We start from the raw sequence: 17,507 nt of genomic DNA, 5'->3' as shown, positions 1-17,507 counted from the left end.
CATAGAGAACGTGCGAGACCATCTGCTTGTTAAGTTCTTTGTCCCTATTTGCTATTTTTGTACGCACCCAGAGAACTGTGTGTCTGTTGAGTCTCATTTTATAATTGCTGGGCACCCAATGTTTTTCAGACTCTTGCGCTGCTGGATGGATGGATGGATGGATGACCCAGAGGAAAACGGATGGATAGATCTGGCAGCAAGTAGAAGCTTTTGCTGCTGCCGGAGAAAATAAAACAATCTAGTTTTGTGTGCCGACCTTCTCCTGGATGATAGATCTTTTGCAATGTCAAGCCAAGTAGGTTATACACATGCCCCCGTGATGGATGATGACACGCTCCATCTTATTCTTTATTCTCCCTTTCCAGTTGAAAGAGACACACAGAGTCGCGGTAAAAACATTTTCACGAATTTGGCCCGAAAAAAACAAGAAGAAGAAGAAGATGAAAAAGAGCCACCATCTGTGAGTCAACGGCCTTTTATTTCCCGACGTCTCTACGTTTCAGACTTATGAACCAATACGAAGTTGGTTGGTGCGATTAATAGTTTACGGGCCACCAACTGGGGGTCCGTTGCGTTTGGCCAACCTCCTCCTCCTCCTCTTCACATGTTTATTACACATGCACATACAGAAAAGGCGGCGGCAGGAAACGGCCCGCTGGCTGCGTCTCGGGTTCAGTCGTGTGTGGTTACGCGATCTGTTTTTGTCGTCGTGATTCATAGACGCAATTTCACATTTATTTGAGTCACACACTTTGATCCGCTTATTCTCTGTACACTGCAACACAATAATCAACAATAATAATCTTTCGGCTTGCGCAAATGCCCTGTGAGCCATCGTCGACAACGCATCCGCCCAGCCAGGCTTTAATACATTTCCTATTTGTGTATCAAGTGTCAATGGCACTTTGGAAAACTGCGACTTATTTGCTCCCGTGATGATGCGTCACAGACGCGATATCCTGGCGGAGCTTTATTAGCATGTCAAGCTGTTGGCCGTCATCAGTGTTAATGTTCACTCTGTATTAAGAAAACGGGGCGGGGAGGGCGGCCGGTTAAGTGCAATCGCTGCCCGTCGCGGATGCTGTTCTTATTTAATCCCGTGGAGGAAACGTCGACGCCAGAGTCTTATTCCGCGCATCCTAATGACTTCACATGACTAGTAAACATACGCAGGCTGGAAGGAGAGTCCTCTCTATATATACAATGCGCAACAACACCCCCCGGTGCGTGATCCGTATGACCGTATATCCTTCGGAGTAGAAAGGGTCGCTCCGGTTGGATAACATCACAGCCGAGTCGATTTGATATATTTAGCGCAGCAGCGTGTAGTAGGCTACTTGAGGAAGACATGAGGGTGCGAGAGGAAACTGACCGACAATCCAGTAGACACACAAGTCTGGTCAGCCGGAAGCTCATGGGGTGCGACAAACCCCCCTCCGAAATGTGGACAGAACATTGTACGTACAAACACGCACACACAGAGCAACCATATCTATCGCATCCCCCGAAGGAGATTGTCGACCGAGTCCAGCGATATAGCAAATAAGCTCCACCGAGCGGAATGCTTTTATTTCCCCATTTCCAACTCTCTATATATAGCATGTAATAAGAGAGCACACACAGAAGCTACTAGAAAGCTAACTCCACCTTATAGAGTATAGATACCGTATAATTGGACTGAACCTAGTATCAGTATAGCTGGGCTGGCGTTTTCTATCTTTATTGTCTGTATTGCACACGGCAAGCAAGCTTCTTTTCTTCTTGTTCTATTTCTACGGTTTGGTCTCCATTTGAGATGCACACAGCCTACCGGCATGCAACATTTGAAGGGCATTGCCTTTTTGCCAGTCAAGTATAAAATGAAAACAAAAACTAGCTAGCTATTTTTTCCTTCTTCTTCTCCTTCTCAAGTCTTTTATTATTGCACAGCATACTTGAAAGTCTGAGACTGTGTTCCCATTGGCGAGGGGAATTTGGCGTTTACAATAAGACTCGGTCGTGCGTTTCTTTATGGGCCACATCTTCTCGTCGTTCGTCCCTTTTGTATAACTGCCACTGATCCATCGATCTCTCCGCCTTTCAGCGCTGCCGAGTCTACCAGCCTGTCGTCGTGAATAGTCGAGCGGAGAAAAAACTAATCTGAGAAAAGAAGTGCAGCCTCCCAAGAAAATAATAAAAATACCAAGGAAACCAACAAACCAAAGAAGCTGAATAACCCCCAGAGTTCCAAATGGCAAGAGACTGAAAATCTAAAAATCTAAAATCAAAAGTAGAGCTGCGCGCTCTATAGACGAAATTATATATTGCCTAGCTCTCTCTCTCTCAATAAGCTTGCTGCCTATTATTCTACACACATGCGGATAGAATAAGTAGAGAGAGAGAAAAGATGTATGCTGCTGCATCTACGGTCTCCTGGGTCGTTGTCTTGGCGCGGGCCGCGCGCAGACGCGCAAAGTTTTTTTTCTCTCTGCTGCTGCACTACACACACACACACATATACATGGCAGCGCGAACACCTACGTGTAGTATCCACTCGACTACATATGCGCTACTATTCTTCCCGCGTTTTGGCTATGTGTGTGTGGACCTGGCAAGGTTTTTCTCCATCTCGCGTCGAGACCCTCCAAGAGGAGCCGAGCTTTTTTGGACGGCAGTCGACCAGCATCGACCGACCGAGTTGTCACATATCCGGTCCCGCCACTATTACACACGCGCACCTGTCGCGACTTTAAAAGTGATTTGGTTTCGATTCGTTTGCGGAAAAATGTAAAGTGAAATTCGTTTCGAAATTTTCAGATTTTTGAAATTTTCAAAGTGCGCGCCTTTTTTAAAAATTTGGTTGATTTCGACTTCACGGCCGGACGGCGACAGCCACACCAAGGACTTTTTATTTGTCGACTAGAAAAAGAAGAGAAGAGAAAAAAATGACAAAATTTCTTGGCTTCTCGTAATATAATTTCAAGGTGTTTTTTGAGAGTCCGTGACGCGACCGGTCACCTCAAGTCGTGTGATCTTTTTGGCAGCATCGCCACGCCACGGACCTGATTGGAATTCTACGGACGTCCAAAACACCGAAAACCCAGCCGAGAAAAAAAAAAAAAAATAGAAAAAATAGAAAATTGGAAGAACTAAGGTTAGGGCCCGGCGCCGTGATAGAGCTCTCTGGTGGTGGCCCCCCCCCCCTTCAGTTGACATCAACTGACACTCCTGGACACACTACCGGTTCTTGAGACCGTCATTTTTATTAAATTGTGACCCAATCCCGAACAATTTAATTTATCGTCTTCTTTCATTTCGGTGTGGTTGCTGCTGATTGTGCAATCGCACACAGTCATTAAACTTGTGCCAAGTGACAGATAGAAGCCGTTCAAGTTGTCGAGAGAGAGAGAGAAAACCTACGTCACCCGTGCAGGCGAATGACGTCGTGATGGCGGTGTCGGATGAGGAAGACGAGACAGCCGCTCCCGTTTGTGGTGGTGACCTGATGACAATCTGTCGTTACAGCTCCTGCTGGATTCAGTTATTTCTTTATTCTTCAAAACTAAATCAGTGATTCTATTAGGCTATTAGCCCCCCCCTCCCCCCCCCCCCGGAAAGTTCTAGAAAAGAAAAGAAAAATTGAACGACGACCTTTGATTGTCATTGACATATGTCGTCGTCTTCGTGAAAAAAAAAACACAGCCGCTTGAATCGCATCGCCATCTTTGATTTTCTTATTTTGATTTATTTTGATTTTGATTGTGCCGAACAATTTTGGCTGAGGGAAGTACAGCCGAGCGTCGCCGCCCCCGTTTGTTCTTTGTTCTTTTGTGATTGCGGGCATAGACGGAATAACAAAAATCCGGATTGAGCGGTGGAGTACGTACATCAGAAAAACAGGATCTTCCAACCGGCCTCCTGCTGCCATCACCACCACCCGGTCTGGCCAGAAGAAGAAGAAGAAGAATCTGAGAATTGTTGTGTGTTGTGTTGTGTGTGTGCGTGTGTGTTGATCCGCGTGTCTCGTTGCGCCCGACACGGAGATCATCGCTACGAAACGATGCCCACTTCTGTGGGCGGTGGTCACGGATTGGTTATATCGCGCCGGGTGCTACTGATAGTCGGACTGACCGTCTCCATTGTCCTGGTCGTCTGCGCCTTCACCCTCCTCCTCGTTCTCCAAGGTTTTTCTTTTCTTTTTCTCACATCAGTTTTCTTCTTCTTCTTCTTACATAATAACATCTATCTTTTCTTCTTCTTCTTCTTCTTCCTCTTATTTTGGAGAGTCCGCTTTTCTATATGTTGGTCTTATCTCAGAGATTCCATCTTTCTCTCTACAGCCCCATCGAAAACCGTCTACGACAGACGGCAGACCCATGTTTGTTATCTCGACTTGTGTGTCTATGTGTCACACATATAGTCACATTATTAGTCCGACAACAATTTTTTCCCTCCTCCTTCTTTCTCTCTATGTAATATGGGACGCGACGAATTTATTTTTCCATCGATAACGGACCTCAGGGCGGGTATCTGGTCGATCCATCGCAATGACCGTATACATACGCTCGCATTATTCAGTCACTATTTCGGACAATTTTTTTTTGGTTGTATTTATAGGAAATCGATGGGCGATATGGCCGATCCCCCCCCAACAGCATGTACACGTTCCACCATAAAGAGCGTCGTGTAGTATTATGTCGCTCTTTGCATAAAGAGTGGTAAACTTAAAACCATATGGGCAGCAGCAGCAGCGTAAAGAAAAATACAAAACCTGTTATTTTCGTGACAGTTTTCCCCGTCAGTTTAGTATTCACCGGCCATTTGTGACTGTCACCCGTGTTTCGCTATCGTAAGTGGCTATCGTTTTGAAACAAAACCCAAAATGTGAACGTACCCAAGCAATCGAGATTCACGCAGAGCCCCCAAAGAAAACCAAAACTTTTATTTGTTTTTATTTATTTTTTTTTGTCCGGATGCGTGAAGTTGTGTTTGTTCCGACTATGGTACCTTCTTTTAAATTTATTTTCTTGCGGGCGCAGCACACAACTTTCGTAGTGATGAGGCAACCGAACCCGGATTTTCTTACATAAGGGACACGATAATAGAACCCACCCAAAAATGGGCCGGGGGTCCATCATCGAATGATTGAAATCAACAGCCGACTCGAATGACATTACCAGTTCATTATATCGACAATATTGGCCCTTTTATTATTATATACTCCGTGTGCGGTTATTTGACCTTTTCCTTTGGTTTAGACATAAAGACAAGAAAAATTTAGAAAATGCGCATCGAGCAAACAAATAAAAATAACGGCGGTAAGAAAAAACAAAAATCAAAACTTGATTCTTCGCCCGCACTCATACGAACGACCTCATTAGAATTTGATTTCCCTGTTGTGTGTGTGTGTGTGTGTGTGTGTGTGTGTCTGTTTATTTTTTGTTTGCTCGTGCGTGAGTGTCCTTTTATTTCTCTACGCCCGACGTCTTGGCTGTTGTCGTCGCGATGGGAAACAAATCTGATTGCTCAAATAGAACTTTTTCCTTCCCCTCATCTATTTCTATTCATGTTTTGTTCTCTAATCATTGCGCATTTGTTGAATTTACAAAACAAAAAAAAAAAAAAAGATGGACCTTGCGGGAGCGGGAGTTTCCAGTGCGGCAACTCGTCCGTCTGCATCCCTCAACAGAGTTACTGCGATAACGATCCCGATTGTCCCAACGGAGAAGACGAGGAGTACGACAAATGCGGTAAGCATGATATTTATAGACATATATTTTTAAAACTGTCGACGTAATGATGATTGCCCGCCCACCCCCAGCGAACATGAAGCTGAACATTGAAGGGCAATTTTTAAAAACACGGACGGGCGTCCAGAAAAAGAAAATGACGTACACCAGTATGTGTGTGTGTATAAACCATAGAGCGCGGTTGGCTCACACAAATCTAGCGCTAACCGGTTGATTATGTTATCCGAAACGGACGCTGTGTTGTCCGTGTGTTTTTTCTGTTTTGTCATTTCCCCTTTTGTTGTTTTTCCCTACCCATTGCTTAGTTCGACATTCGTCACGGAATGCGACTCTCCAAAGTAGCGTGACAATAGACTATACATATGTTAACAGTCGGCTTCGTGAAAACCCAGTCGTTAGAGAGGAAAACGGCGACCTTCGATCGGCGACGAAAATTGATTTGATGGCCGTAGTCCGTTGGCTGTGATCAAACAGCTGATGATTAACTGGGCCGCCCAACTACAGCAGCAGCAGTCGTTATAGTATATTGTGAAGCGCGCTGAAATAATCAATCAGCCCCTCGTTATTTGTCCTTCTATGTATAGTGGACTTTCATGGCAGCACATTTCTGGCGCCCGACTGGTACAATGTACTGAACAAGACTCAGCAACAAGCCGGGCTTCCTGACGTCTTGGCCGGCCAGCAGGAGACCAACCACACCTGTCGTAAGCTCCCGTTTCTTTCCTTATCCAATGGCGCTTATTGTGAAATTCACGACTGATGACGTTTTTGTATTTTATCTTCTCGATCTGAAAACAACAACGACAAAAACAACCCGCAGTGTTGAGAAACTTCCCGGCCAAATGCATCTGCGAGCAGACGAATCTATTTTGTAAGGTACGTTGGCCCATTCCGGTTATTCTCTCAGTCCCGGAGTCATTTGAATAACGAGGCTAGTCATTATACATAGACGATAAAGAAAGAAAAGGGCCAACCAACGTCGCATTCTAATGAGTCCTCTCCCCTTCCTCTCTTTGTGTTCTTTGCATAATACAGCACATGGGACTCGCCAATATTCCGGAGCAGATCACACCGCCCAACACACTCAGTCGGCTGTAAATATTGAAATTTCTGATGATTCAGTTGGCATATTACATTAGCAGATGCGCACGTATACACGCTTGATGATTAGATTAGATCTACTAAACATTCAACGTCGTGTTGAAAAACTAACAACGTACAAATGATTTCCTCCTCTGATGTTTTGTTTCATTTTTGTTTTCCATATATTTCTCTCTTCTACAACATCTCCGGACCTAAAGGATTTTGGCCAACAACAGCATCAAAACTATACCCCGCTTCGCGTTCAGCCGCTACACCGTTCTGGAGATCATGTCAGTATAATAACACTATAAAAGCCCAAAATATAAGATGAAACAATAAAAACTTTTGACGCCATTTTATCCAGCCCCCCCCCCTCTCCCTCTCTCTCTCTTTCCTCCTTTGCTCTGTTCATATACTCTTTGTTGTGTCACTGTGTTATTATTACTTCAGAAGTCAGTTTGGACGTTTGCCCAGCAAGTCGATTGCCCTATATAGCTTCCAAACTTTGGCTTTAAGTTTAACACACACGTACACAGTGAAAACGAACTCCTTTTTTTCTCTTTCTCTTTTTTTCCATATCCGTTTTACCCGTATACGTTAGATACACACGTTTGTACTGCAGTGGTGTATCTAGAACTGCCATACCGCTGCAGTTTCAATTGAATTAGGGGTTTTTTTTTTTATCTTTTTAGTGTTATAGTATGTGCCAGAGTTTCTGACTCTCTCTTTCTCTGATCTTTTATTTTCTTGCTTTTCTGTTTGCAAATGTTCATGGGGGGTTTCTTCTTTTTTTTTTTTTTTCTTTTTTTGCACGGGAGCAGACATTTGGAACAGAACAGCATCCGGACGATTGCCAATGACGTTTTCCGCCACCAAAAACTTCTTCGATTCCTGTAAGTTACAGTATAATACACTCAAACTTTATTTACTATATCGTCTGACATATATAATAATATCCCAGACTGATTCTATTTAAAAAAAGGAACATAAAAGTTTTCTTATTCCATCACAAGTCAAACCGGCGGTTATATTCGATGCGCACTTATTGACTTTGTTACATTTAACTTTGACTTCAATTGTATAATATGTATACATACTCTTACAATGATATCTTATTTGTATCGGTTGGTGGATCTGATGAAAACAGGTATTTGTCCAAGAATTCCATTAGCGGGATCGAACCCAATGGATTCAAAGGACTGGGGAACGTCACGCGATTGTTTCTAGACAATAACGAGATCAACGACACTTCCCTAGATGCTCTCAACAGTCTACCGAATCTCCAATGGCTGTAGCTATATATCTTTTTATATCTTTTATTAGATTTGATTGCCACCTATAGGCCGATTCATATACGCACGTGTATATTGATTGCATGCCCTTTGGGTCTAAATTCATTCATTTATTTTTTCCCCAGGGACTTGTCTAGCAATTACTTGCGACTCAGCAATCACAGTTTCTCGTCCTGGATACACCTGAGAGAATTGTGAGTGCACAGTTACAAGTGTTTTTCATTATTTTGTTTATTTTCTTCCTACTCGCCTACACCCGTTCAAGAACTTTGGTGTTGTGTAAATCCATTTCCGTCTGATCTTAACGATCGGAATTTTACTTTTACTTTTAGAATGTTGGAGCATAATGAAATCCAGTATATTGAAGAGATGACATTCCGAAATCTCAGCTCTCTTACTTATTTGTAAGTTTGGTTAATTATAAGTCTATTATTAAAAATGTCGGCAGTGAATTAATTAGCTTTAATGTCGTCTCATTGACCCAATTACGATATGAATATGTCGTTAGATCATTGCGAGAAAACAAACTGACTCGGCTGCACCCGAAATCGTTCTGGACACTCACCCAGCTGCAGGAATTGTATGAATATCTCGTGTTAATCAATTGCCATCAACTTTGGAGGTTTAATATTGTTATACCACATTCCTTTCCATTTGCAGGGATCTGTCCCATAATTTACTCACAACTATTCCACCGCGGCTCTTCGCTCAGAACATCCAATTAACATCATTGTAAGTATATTTGACTTTGTAAAAGAAAACAACGAACATTGGCAGGGATAGACGAGGACTACTCGTGAAATGTCAATTGCGCAGAATCGGCCGTTTTCATTTTCTTTTTTTGACTTTATGGCCTAATGAATTTGATTAACTTTTTAATGAGGTCCCTGGGCTTCAACAATATTCTGCAACTTCCCGCCGAAGTTTTCCTACCGTTGAAACACATCAAATCCTTGTAAGTTCTCAATTACGTCAACGACCTTTTATCCTTAATTAAATTTGCCGTGCAAAAATAGAAACTTGGAGGATATTGATATCCAGAACATCGACGTCGACATGTTTAGCAGTTTAACCAATTTGGATTTTGTGTAAGGACAATTTAGAATTTATGCGAGCCAATTTGAGTCGTCATTACTTTACGATGATTTGTTGTTGGTTTTTTTCACGCAGGTACTTTATTCGCTTCCAGTATTGCAGTTACGTTCCGTCCGTTCCCAAATGCCGGCCCAACACTGACGGTATACATCCATAAGATTAGATTCAACACGCTTCATTTTTCTTCAAAATGTTTTATTTTGCACAGGATTATCCTCGACGGAGAATTTGTTGAATCGAACGCTGATCCGGATTATTCTGTGGGCCATCGCCATTTTCACTCTGATAGGCAATTCGCTCGTGTTGCTAGGGCGGGGCATACTCAAAGATGAGAATAAAGTGCCCCTCAACTTCATCCGGAGCTTGGCAGGTTCTTACAGCTTGTTCATGACCCATACCGTTTAACCATTTGTGTGCTGACTGATTTGTTTCATCTTTGACCGTTTTATTTGACCATCTCCTCGTCCAACCTTGCGTGACCGCGTTGTTCTCACGTCGTCCAGTGGCCGACATGTTGATGGGCTTCTACCTATTCGCCATAGCCATTCAGGACTTGCAGTACCGCGAAGTCTATCGCCAGTACTCGCATCAGTGGACTTCATCGCTGGGCTGCACTTTCGTCGGGGTCGTGGCCATGACCTCAACCGAGGTATTAGTCCATATAAACGATTATATAGTCCAGGGGTGGGTCCCGGCGGGTTCTATCTGGCGATCGGCCACGACTGATGCGCATCATCGCAAACGGACCGAGAAAATAGCTTTCATTATTCTTGAAATGATCGTCATTCTTTTCTTTTCTTTTTTCAGGTTTCTCTGTTGCTTTTAGCGTTCATGTCAATGGAGCGCTTCCTATGTATAGCTTCGCCGTTTGGCTACACGAAACTCAACCAGAAGACAGCCAAAATTAGCCTAGTCCTCATATGGGGGCTCGGGTTGATTATGGCGATCGTTCCGGGTAAATAACTAATCATGTCAGCCCACTGCGCTCGACTTGAACGAATTCCAATAAATCACTGTCTCTTTTCTTTTTTTCTTTCTTCTTTTGTTTTCTGTGCGTGTATTTGCGTTGATGCAAAAATGCTGGGCGCGCAGTGCTGTACTGGCGGCAGTCGACGCACTACTACGGCTCCAACGGACTTTGCTTCCCGTTGCACATCGGAGAGTCGCTCTCACTCGGCTGGCAGTATTCGGCTTTCATCTTCTTGGGCGTTAATAGTTTATGGTAAGGAGATGCCTCTCTCTCTCTATCTATCCAATATAATCAGCTCATTTCCATATCGGTAACTCGCCTAGTTTTTTCTCCCTTTCTATTCGACATTCCGCCCCCCCCCCCCCCCCCCCCAACCAAGTTGACTATATCGCTGCAGATTCAATCGGGCTATTCTCGTCGAATATAGGAGAGAAGCCCTTCATTTTTTCTCTGTGTGTCACTGCGTGTACGGTGTGTACATCTATCTACATGGTGGGCCTATGTATAGGCTAGTATCGATAGGGTAAACTCTACAGTGACGTCAATGAGCTCCAGCTCTTCTTCTTTTTTCTATCTCTCCCTGTGCAATATCTTTTATGTTTCACTTAATGGTTTTGTCGATAAAGAAGCCAGTGGCTTTCCTGCTGTTCAGCTCTCCCGTTCTATTATTCTGAGCGCTTTCTATTCCAGATCTCTATATTGAATGGGATAGAATAGTATCATACCACCCACCACCACCACCACCCGAAAAAAAAAAATAAAAAAAAAATATAAGTTTCGTGCGCTCCTGCCAAAAAAGTTTCAAAAAGGTCGGAGCGGACGTTGTGAATTTACGACCGTTTTTCACCACACTGACTCAAGCTATAGCAGAGAGATTTTACAGTCTTCCCTGCGTGACCCGGGTGTGGTGGTGGTCGAAAGTCTATCTAGCCAGCTCGGTTGGCGTGTGCGGGCTCGTAATAGACGAGAGACAAAGGTGTACTGTATATAATACTTCAAATGCCCGGAAGCCGTATTGATGCGCTAGAATCCTGGTTCATCCACCTTTTCCTAGCTCTCCTAACTATGCACAACTTGGAATGAATTCACGCTGCATACATACGGGATGGTTATATATAAGCTATCGCACGCGTACTTTATTTACAAGCTTATTATTATTATCTCGAGTTCTTTATACATGTTTGCTTTCTCTCGTGTGTCATTGCAGCGTTCTGGTGGTGATTTGCACCTATGTCGGCTTGTTTGTGAGCATCCGACGGACCCGCGGCCAAACGCCCCTAGCCAATCCTAATGATATGGATTTCGTTCTGCGCTTTTTCTTCATCGTTCTCACTAACATTGTAAGCCCTTCATCAGCTCGTACATATTCGGAGATTTATTCACCACATGTTATTTTATATCGACAGATGTGCTGGGCACCCGTCTACGTTCTCAGACTTCTCGTCCTTCTCAAGTATCCGGTTCCAGGTAAATCCGAATCATGTTCTTGTTGGTTTTTCTGTCAAATTGAAATTGATTTTTGAATTTTGTTGCAGATGAAGTTTCTATTTGGGTGGTTGTGTTCGTTGTGCCGATCAACGCCGCCATCGATCCGATTCTTTACACCTTCACAACGCCGAAATTCCGGCGTCTACTCGCCCAGTTGTTTGCGGCCACGGGAGCTGGGAACGCCAACAACAGCCGCCGTTTCAATTCGACGTCCATCAAGTTAAAGGCCGATCAGAGCTACTTGCAGCCGATGCTGTCGCCTCATCACCGACGGATGAGCTGGGATCAACACCTCCATCTCACCCGCCGAATTTCCAGGGACACCGGTCACGCCACCACTGTCGTCGCTGCAGATCCAGTGGCCCTGATGGACGGCATTCACGATCCGTCGGTTTTAATTGAAATGGTCAGCCTCCAGTCGCCCATGGCCGGCCGGAGAAATTCCTTGTAACTATCAATTCCACAACAGCACTTGTTTATAATTAATGTACATGTTTCACCACTAATTCAAAATCTGTTCTAAATTTCATTGTGAGACCATCAATGTCGTCGAAATTCAGTGTTATTGAATCTCTCTTTCGCCGTTTCCAAGTATTATTATCAACAACAAATCATTCATTAGGGGAAATATACAAAAGAAAACAACAACAACAACCAAAATAAACTCTGCTAATTCTCCACGTACCATATATATTTGTATGACGATCAAGTATCTCTACATGTTTTACTCTGACCTCTAATGCATTTCTTTTCTGTTATCTTATCAAAAGAAAACTCTTAAAACGATGCATACGCATAGCAATTAGTTGTTCATGGTCACAAACTGAGCCTGATAGGCCTTCTAATCAATTATGCTGCCCATGGCATTGACAAGAGTAATAACCAACGAAGAAAAAGAAGAAGAAAAATGGGCCGGTTTGATTTTATTGCCTCTCTTTTGAATCAGCCCTACCATTTCGAAGTGTAGTTTCTTGGCTCAGCTCGGTAGGCACGTTCAATTACTTTTGGATTCGTCGTCCTGAGAGCTATGGAGAGTGAGCCCGCAGTCCCGTATTTTCTTTTTCTTTCTCTCCGAGTGTGAAGTCGTCCACTTTGGCAGCTACGTGCGGGCGTGAGCCGACTGTTCAATATAGCCAACATAAAAAAAAGTACGGCTCAGGATTTTAAAAAACGACTTTTAGATTATTTTTTCCTGTCATCATCTTTCCTGGGTCGCCATATTACATTTCTCCGGTCAAATGCTCGAAGAATTTCGTCATTTCAAAAACACAATGCACACTGGCCTTGTAATAATAATGGGCCATAAATAAATGGGCCTTGACACTGGCGTTGCGTCACGACACAAGGCCTAGCGTCGAATAACAGATTTTATTTATAGTTTAACCCCCAAAAAATTTTGAGAAATGTTTTTCTTTCTTTTCATACAGTTGGAGGATGAACGCCGAATCTTATCGAACAGTGCATCAATCGGCCAGTATTTGACTCTTGGATTATTTGCTTCGCTTGAGGTTTGCTATCTTGCAACTGGCGCAATACTGCATTGTATTCAGAGACCATAACAATTTAAACGTCCGATTTATGGCGAACCATTTATCAAGCTTGGACTATAATTTTTTCTTGGTTCCATCTTTCGTGTTCGATTCAATGTAATGTTGTACGTATGTTTTCAAAGTGCTTTCGTATTTCGTAATTCATGTCCTTGGAAAAGGTGAAAAACATTCAACAAATTGAATAACAAGAATAGTATGCGAATAATGCGATGCAACCAATGCGACGAAAAACAAGCTAAATAAACATAACAAAATTCAGCAAAATGCTTTTAACACGATTTGCGATTCGCTCCTGACTTTTGGTGTTCAAAATAAATATTTTTTCAAATAATTTCTAGAAAGGATACAACCAGCCAACTTTTTTTTACCATTTTCACTTTCGTGATATTTCAGTTTTCTGTAGGGATTCTCCGATTCTGTACAGGTTTTTTAACCACCGGATGATTAGTTCGAACCATTCTCAAGAGATGGCGTTGATCACATTTTGAACTGCGCGCCTCGAAAATGATAATTTTTTTAACTGCGCGCCTCGAAAAAAACCCTCTATGCTAGCATCTAGGCTCTAGAAGTAAAACTCAAGTATGAATTCGGCGTCAACTAGTGCTACGTATCACCTACCGGTAATATACATATTGACCGCCAACTCCCGCCCTCCCCCCCCCCCCCACTCCTGATTCACTATACCGAATCAGATTCAATTGCATTCATGTTTACTTTTGCTTTTTTAATGTTTTAATTGATAATTCCTACGGGAACCTCGCAAACCGGAATGGGGTGCCAGCATAACGAACATTGATGAATATTTTTAATAAAAGATTTTGAATCGGTTAAAAATTTCAAATTCAAATTTTTTCAAATTCACCCACCAGGTGGACCTCAGTTGAACGTCCAGCTGAAGACTCCAGAAGCTGCAGCGACAACAATTGGTGAGTCACCTGGGACTGGGAGAGGTGGTGATGGTGAACAAACAACAAATGAGAAATGACGAAAGTTATTTGCTGTTGCTGTTCACTTTTTTATGGACCAAATTAATATCCACAAAATATATGTAGGTAAATCTGTAACTTTCATAATCTAATCACCACAGTTGATGCTTATCTCTGTATTCCAGTATTCTACATAATGTGTTCAAGCTTGTCTATGGTCATCTCAAGATCTCATTTAGGTATTGCACAACTATTTTAAAATAGATAAATTGGATCATGGGCAAGTGTTACATCAAGTTGCTGAATTGACTGCAAACTTTTTAGCCAAGGATTCTTATTGCATTCTTTTAGCAAAGTTTTCTTGTGGTGCAGGTGTTTGTGATGATAAGGATTAAATGGTCCCATGTAGCATCATGTAATAACTAATAAGCCAAGCTGTGTCTTCCAAATAAGAGAAAAACAGAAAAACAAACAAATTTTGGTAGAACCCTTGTGCCAGTGTTGTAGATTCAAATGTGTTACATATACAATGAACATGTGGTTTTTTTTTATAAATTGCAATTGCCCATGAGGTTGAACTAGACTAACTATTATTAGTTGGGAATTCTTCCCAAGTGTAGATTCCTTTGTAAAATATGTGATATTGAAGTAGTTTTGAGGCACTGTTTAGTTGACTTTATGCCTGTCCTGTGTCATTATGTTATGTGATTGCGAGCCCGAAGGGCGAAGCTAATAATCGCATACGCAGAAAAAAAAAAGCCGTGTCACTTTGTATGTCTGTGTGTATGTAACGCTCCATAGCTCGTGTGTTTCACGACAGATTTCAGACTTTTTGGTCTTATAAATTACACAAAAAATATGCGGCGCGACCAGAACATAAATAATTACATTTACTTAATAAGTTTTCCCGTAATTAATGAAAAACTGTTAAAATAATTGTTTAACGACTGGTGACATCTTGCGGTGGCGACTACAACTTTTTCACTTAATGACTGGTGACATCTTGCGGTGGCGACTACAACTTTTTCACCTTAGGTTTAAATTCCACTTTCTGTTCTTAACGTGCTTGTCATTTACTTAACGTAATAAGTTTAAAATAACGTGTTAAGTTTAAAATTAATTCTTTCTTGTCGAATATTTTTAATTATTTATATTTTGTAAGAATATTGAACTGTGACAGAAAAATCCTGTTTTAAGACAAAAAAGTCTGTGAAGAAAAGTGTGAATAACAGATTCACAACAGATTTCAGACTTTTTTGTCTTAAAAATTACACAAAAAATATGCGGTGCTGCCAGAACAAGAATAATTTTATTTACTTTGATAATGGATCGATTTAAAAGACGAAAAATAGATTTTTGGTTATGACGTTGGCATGATAATGAAGAGCGACATGGTTCAAGTCTAATTATAGATTTACTTTTTTTTAGAATAAAAATATTGTTTTGAACCATGCCCTTTGTTAACCATGACTCAGACAAAACAAAATATCGCGATAGAATTTTTTCCAGAAAATTTCAGAGAAAAAACAGATCTAGGATGGCATTTAGCAAAAAATCCGACTTAACAATAGGCCCTGAATTTTTTATTTAAGACAGTTTTCAACTGGCTTACGATTATCCCTTCGCGGCGAGCTGATAAGCTTGCTTTTCTATCTTATTATAAGACATCTTCTTAAAATATGAATTAATTTATTTTTTATTATTTTAGCAGTCTCTGAGTATGAGCTGCAGCCAGTTGGTGAAAGGGATGAACAAGACAGCTGTTGCATTCAGTTTGTGGTGCTGCTATTATTATCCTTGAATGTGTTGGTTTTTTTTACCATTATCTTTAAGCATCCCACACAGAAACCAGAAAAAGTTACCAAAAAGTAATAATATGTTGATAAATTTCTAATGAAAGCTATAGATTAAGTTATGGGAGACCATTCATTAGAAAAGGCTAATAATTCATTATATTTAGGCAACAACGACTGCTATGTAGAACTCGACGAATAAGTTGCTCTAAGGAATTTCAAAAGATCGTTAAAGTTGAGAAAGAAGAAAATAACGGCTCAATACAATCAAATCAAAGAAGTACAAAACCATAGGAGAGACGCCGGAAATGTTACTTGTCGCACAAGTCCTGGAGTTGGTGTCGCGTTTTGATGTCAGGTGTCGTTATTACATTCCGACTTGCGACTACACCGACTTCGCAACCAGATTCTTTGCCATTTGCAATCAGAATGATCAGTTTAGGTAAGTCGAAGTTTACCAGGCATTTCCATGTGAACTTTCGCTCTACCACAAATGTCGTACTGCTCAATGTCGGATGTTACGTTTGCTTCTATGTTTGAACTACTTTTTTTTCCCCAGTCTAGTTTTACGGTTTCAATTTAGCCACGGATGATCGTGTATTATAATTATTCTTTGTTATTATGGTTATTTTTGTTTACCAGGTGGCGGAGTGTCAGTGAGTGACGGCGGCGATTGGTTTCGTCAGTCTTAAGTCATTTGCCTTTGAGACAATGGATGGAAACGTGCTGCAGCTTCTGCGTCATGACGGTTTTCGCTTTTACATTTTAAAGAGATGAGATATTTCCACGCCATTCGACCAAGCTTAATCAAAAGTGAACAATTCTAAGGCATGTAAGTGAATCGTGATAGTTTTGACTTTGACGATCCATTTTTAAATGTACTTCAATTTATTTTGTGAAAGCATGCCGAAGATCTTTCTCCCTTCTCCACGTGATCGCTGCCGTGTCACGAAGATGCTTCTTTGAGAGGGTCTCTACTATATTGCAAGACAAAATGTGATGAGATTTGGAAATCTGAGATGGTAGTAATGTACTTGTAAGATAAATCAAGTAGGTTCAGTAGGTTAGTATATTGCTTACATTTTATTCTACGTATGTGTGCTAAAGAGTCGTACACTCGTATGTTACTGTAGAATGTTTAAAATTAAATTTAGGTGTTTCTTCAACATGTTAACTGATGCAGTGTTTATTAATTATTTTTCAATTACTTTACCATTGTAAAGTTCAACCTGCAGACATGCAAACTCAAGGTCGCTGGGAACATTTCGTGTAAAACTGTCAATTCGGTGATGTAGAGGTTGGGTGAGAACAGAACGTCATTATCAAGCAGGTACAATAGCCGCAAGGCTCAACCATTTTGTATTCATTTTGATATTGGTTGTTGTAGACCCATCCCCGGCAACCTCAACCTAAAGAAGGAAAGGGCAGTTTTCATGTAAAATCTTTTAATCGAAGGTCACGGAGATCATAACGTAAAACGTTTCATGCGACGAAGGTAATGGAAATGCGGGAACGAAAGGTTGGGTGAGGACGACACGTGTTACATCATTATCAAGCAGGTACAATAGCCGCAAGGAAAAG

General features: G+C 41.6%; 1 protein-coding gene, 1 long non-coding RNA gene and 1 pseudogene across 3 annotated transcripts; 2 read left to right on the top strand and 1 right to left on the bottom strand.

Annotated features, from left to right (window-relative positions):
* The window catches only part of LOC124320441, a 313,411-nt pseudogene that overhangs the window by 47,907 nt on the left and 247,997 nt on the right, over positions 1-17,507 (bottom strand).
* Positions 2,539-12,397, top strand: LOC124320262 (relaxin receptor 2-like). The gene is made up of 22 exons (XM_046783057.1): positions 2,539-4,163; positions 5,607-5,729; positions 6,314-6,433; positions 6,550-6,605; positions 6,765-6,823; positions 7,031-7,102; positions 7,634-7,705; positions 7,960-8,103; positions 8,230-8,298; positions 8,437-8,508; positions 8,613-8,684; positions 8,765-8,836; positions 8,988-9,059; positions 9,121-9,192; positions 9,275-9,342; positions 9,408-9,569; positions 9,703-9,848; positions 10,007-10,154; positions 10,292-10,421; positions 11,377-11,509; positions 11,576-11,636; positions 11,705-12,397. Exons 1-22 carry the CDS (start codon positions 4,040-4,042, stop codon positions 12,106-12,108), a joined length of 2,451 nt encoding a protein of 816 aa, XP_046639013.1. The 5' UTR covers positions 2,539-4,039; the 3' UTR covers positions 12,109-12,397.
* On the top strand, positions 14,137-17,419 carry LOC124320484. 2 transcript variants are annotated; one of them, XR_006913912.1, is made up of 8 exons: positions 14,137-14,255; positions 14,319-14,372; positions 15,845-16,001; positions 16,094-16,368; positions 16,569-16,758; positions 16,829-16,989; positions 17,150-17,256; positions 17,314-17,419. It is a non-coding gene; the product is annotated as an uncharacterized LOC124320484 (long non-coding RNA). The 2 variants fall into 2 exon arrangements; XR_006913913.1 differs by lacking the exon at positions 15,845-16,001.

The sequence above is a fragment of the Daphnia pulicaria genome, chromosome 1 (assembly GCF_021234035.1).
Source record: "Daphnia pulicaria isolate SC F1-1A chromosome 1, SC_F0-13Bv2, whole genome shotgun sequence".
Lineage (NCBI taxonomy): Eukaryota > Metazoa > Arthropoda > Branchiopoda > Diplostraca > Daphniidae > Daphnia > Daphnia pulicaria.
The sequence above is the reverse complement of the archived record's forward strand: the minus strand, read 5'-3'. Positions and strand labels throughout refer to the sequence as shown.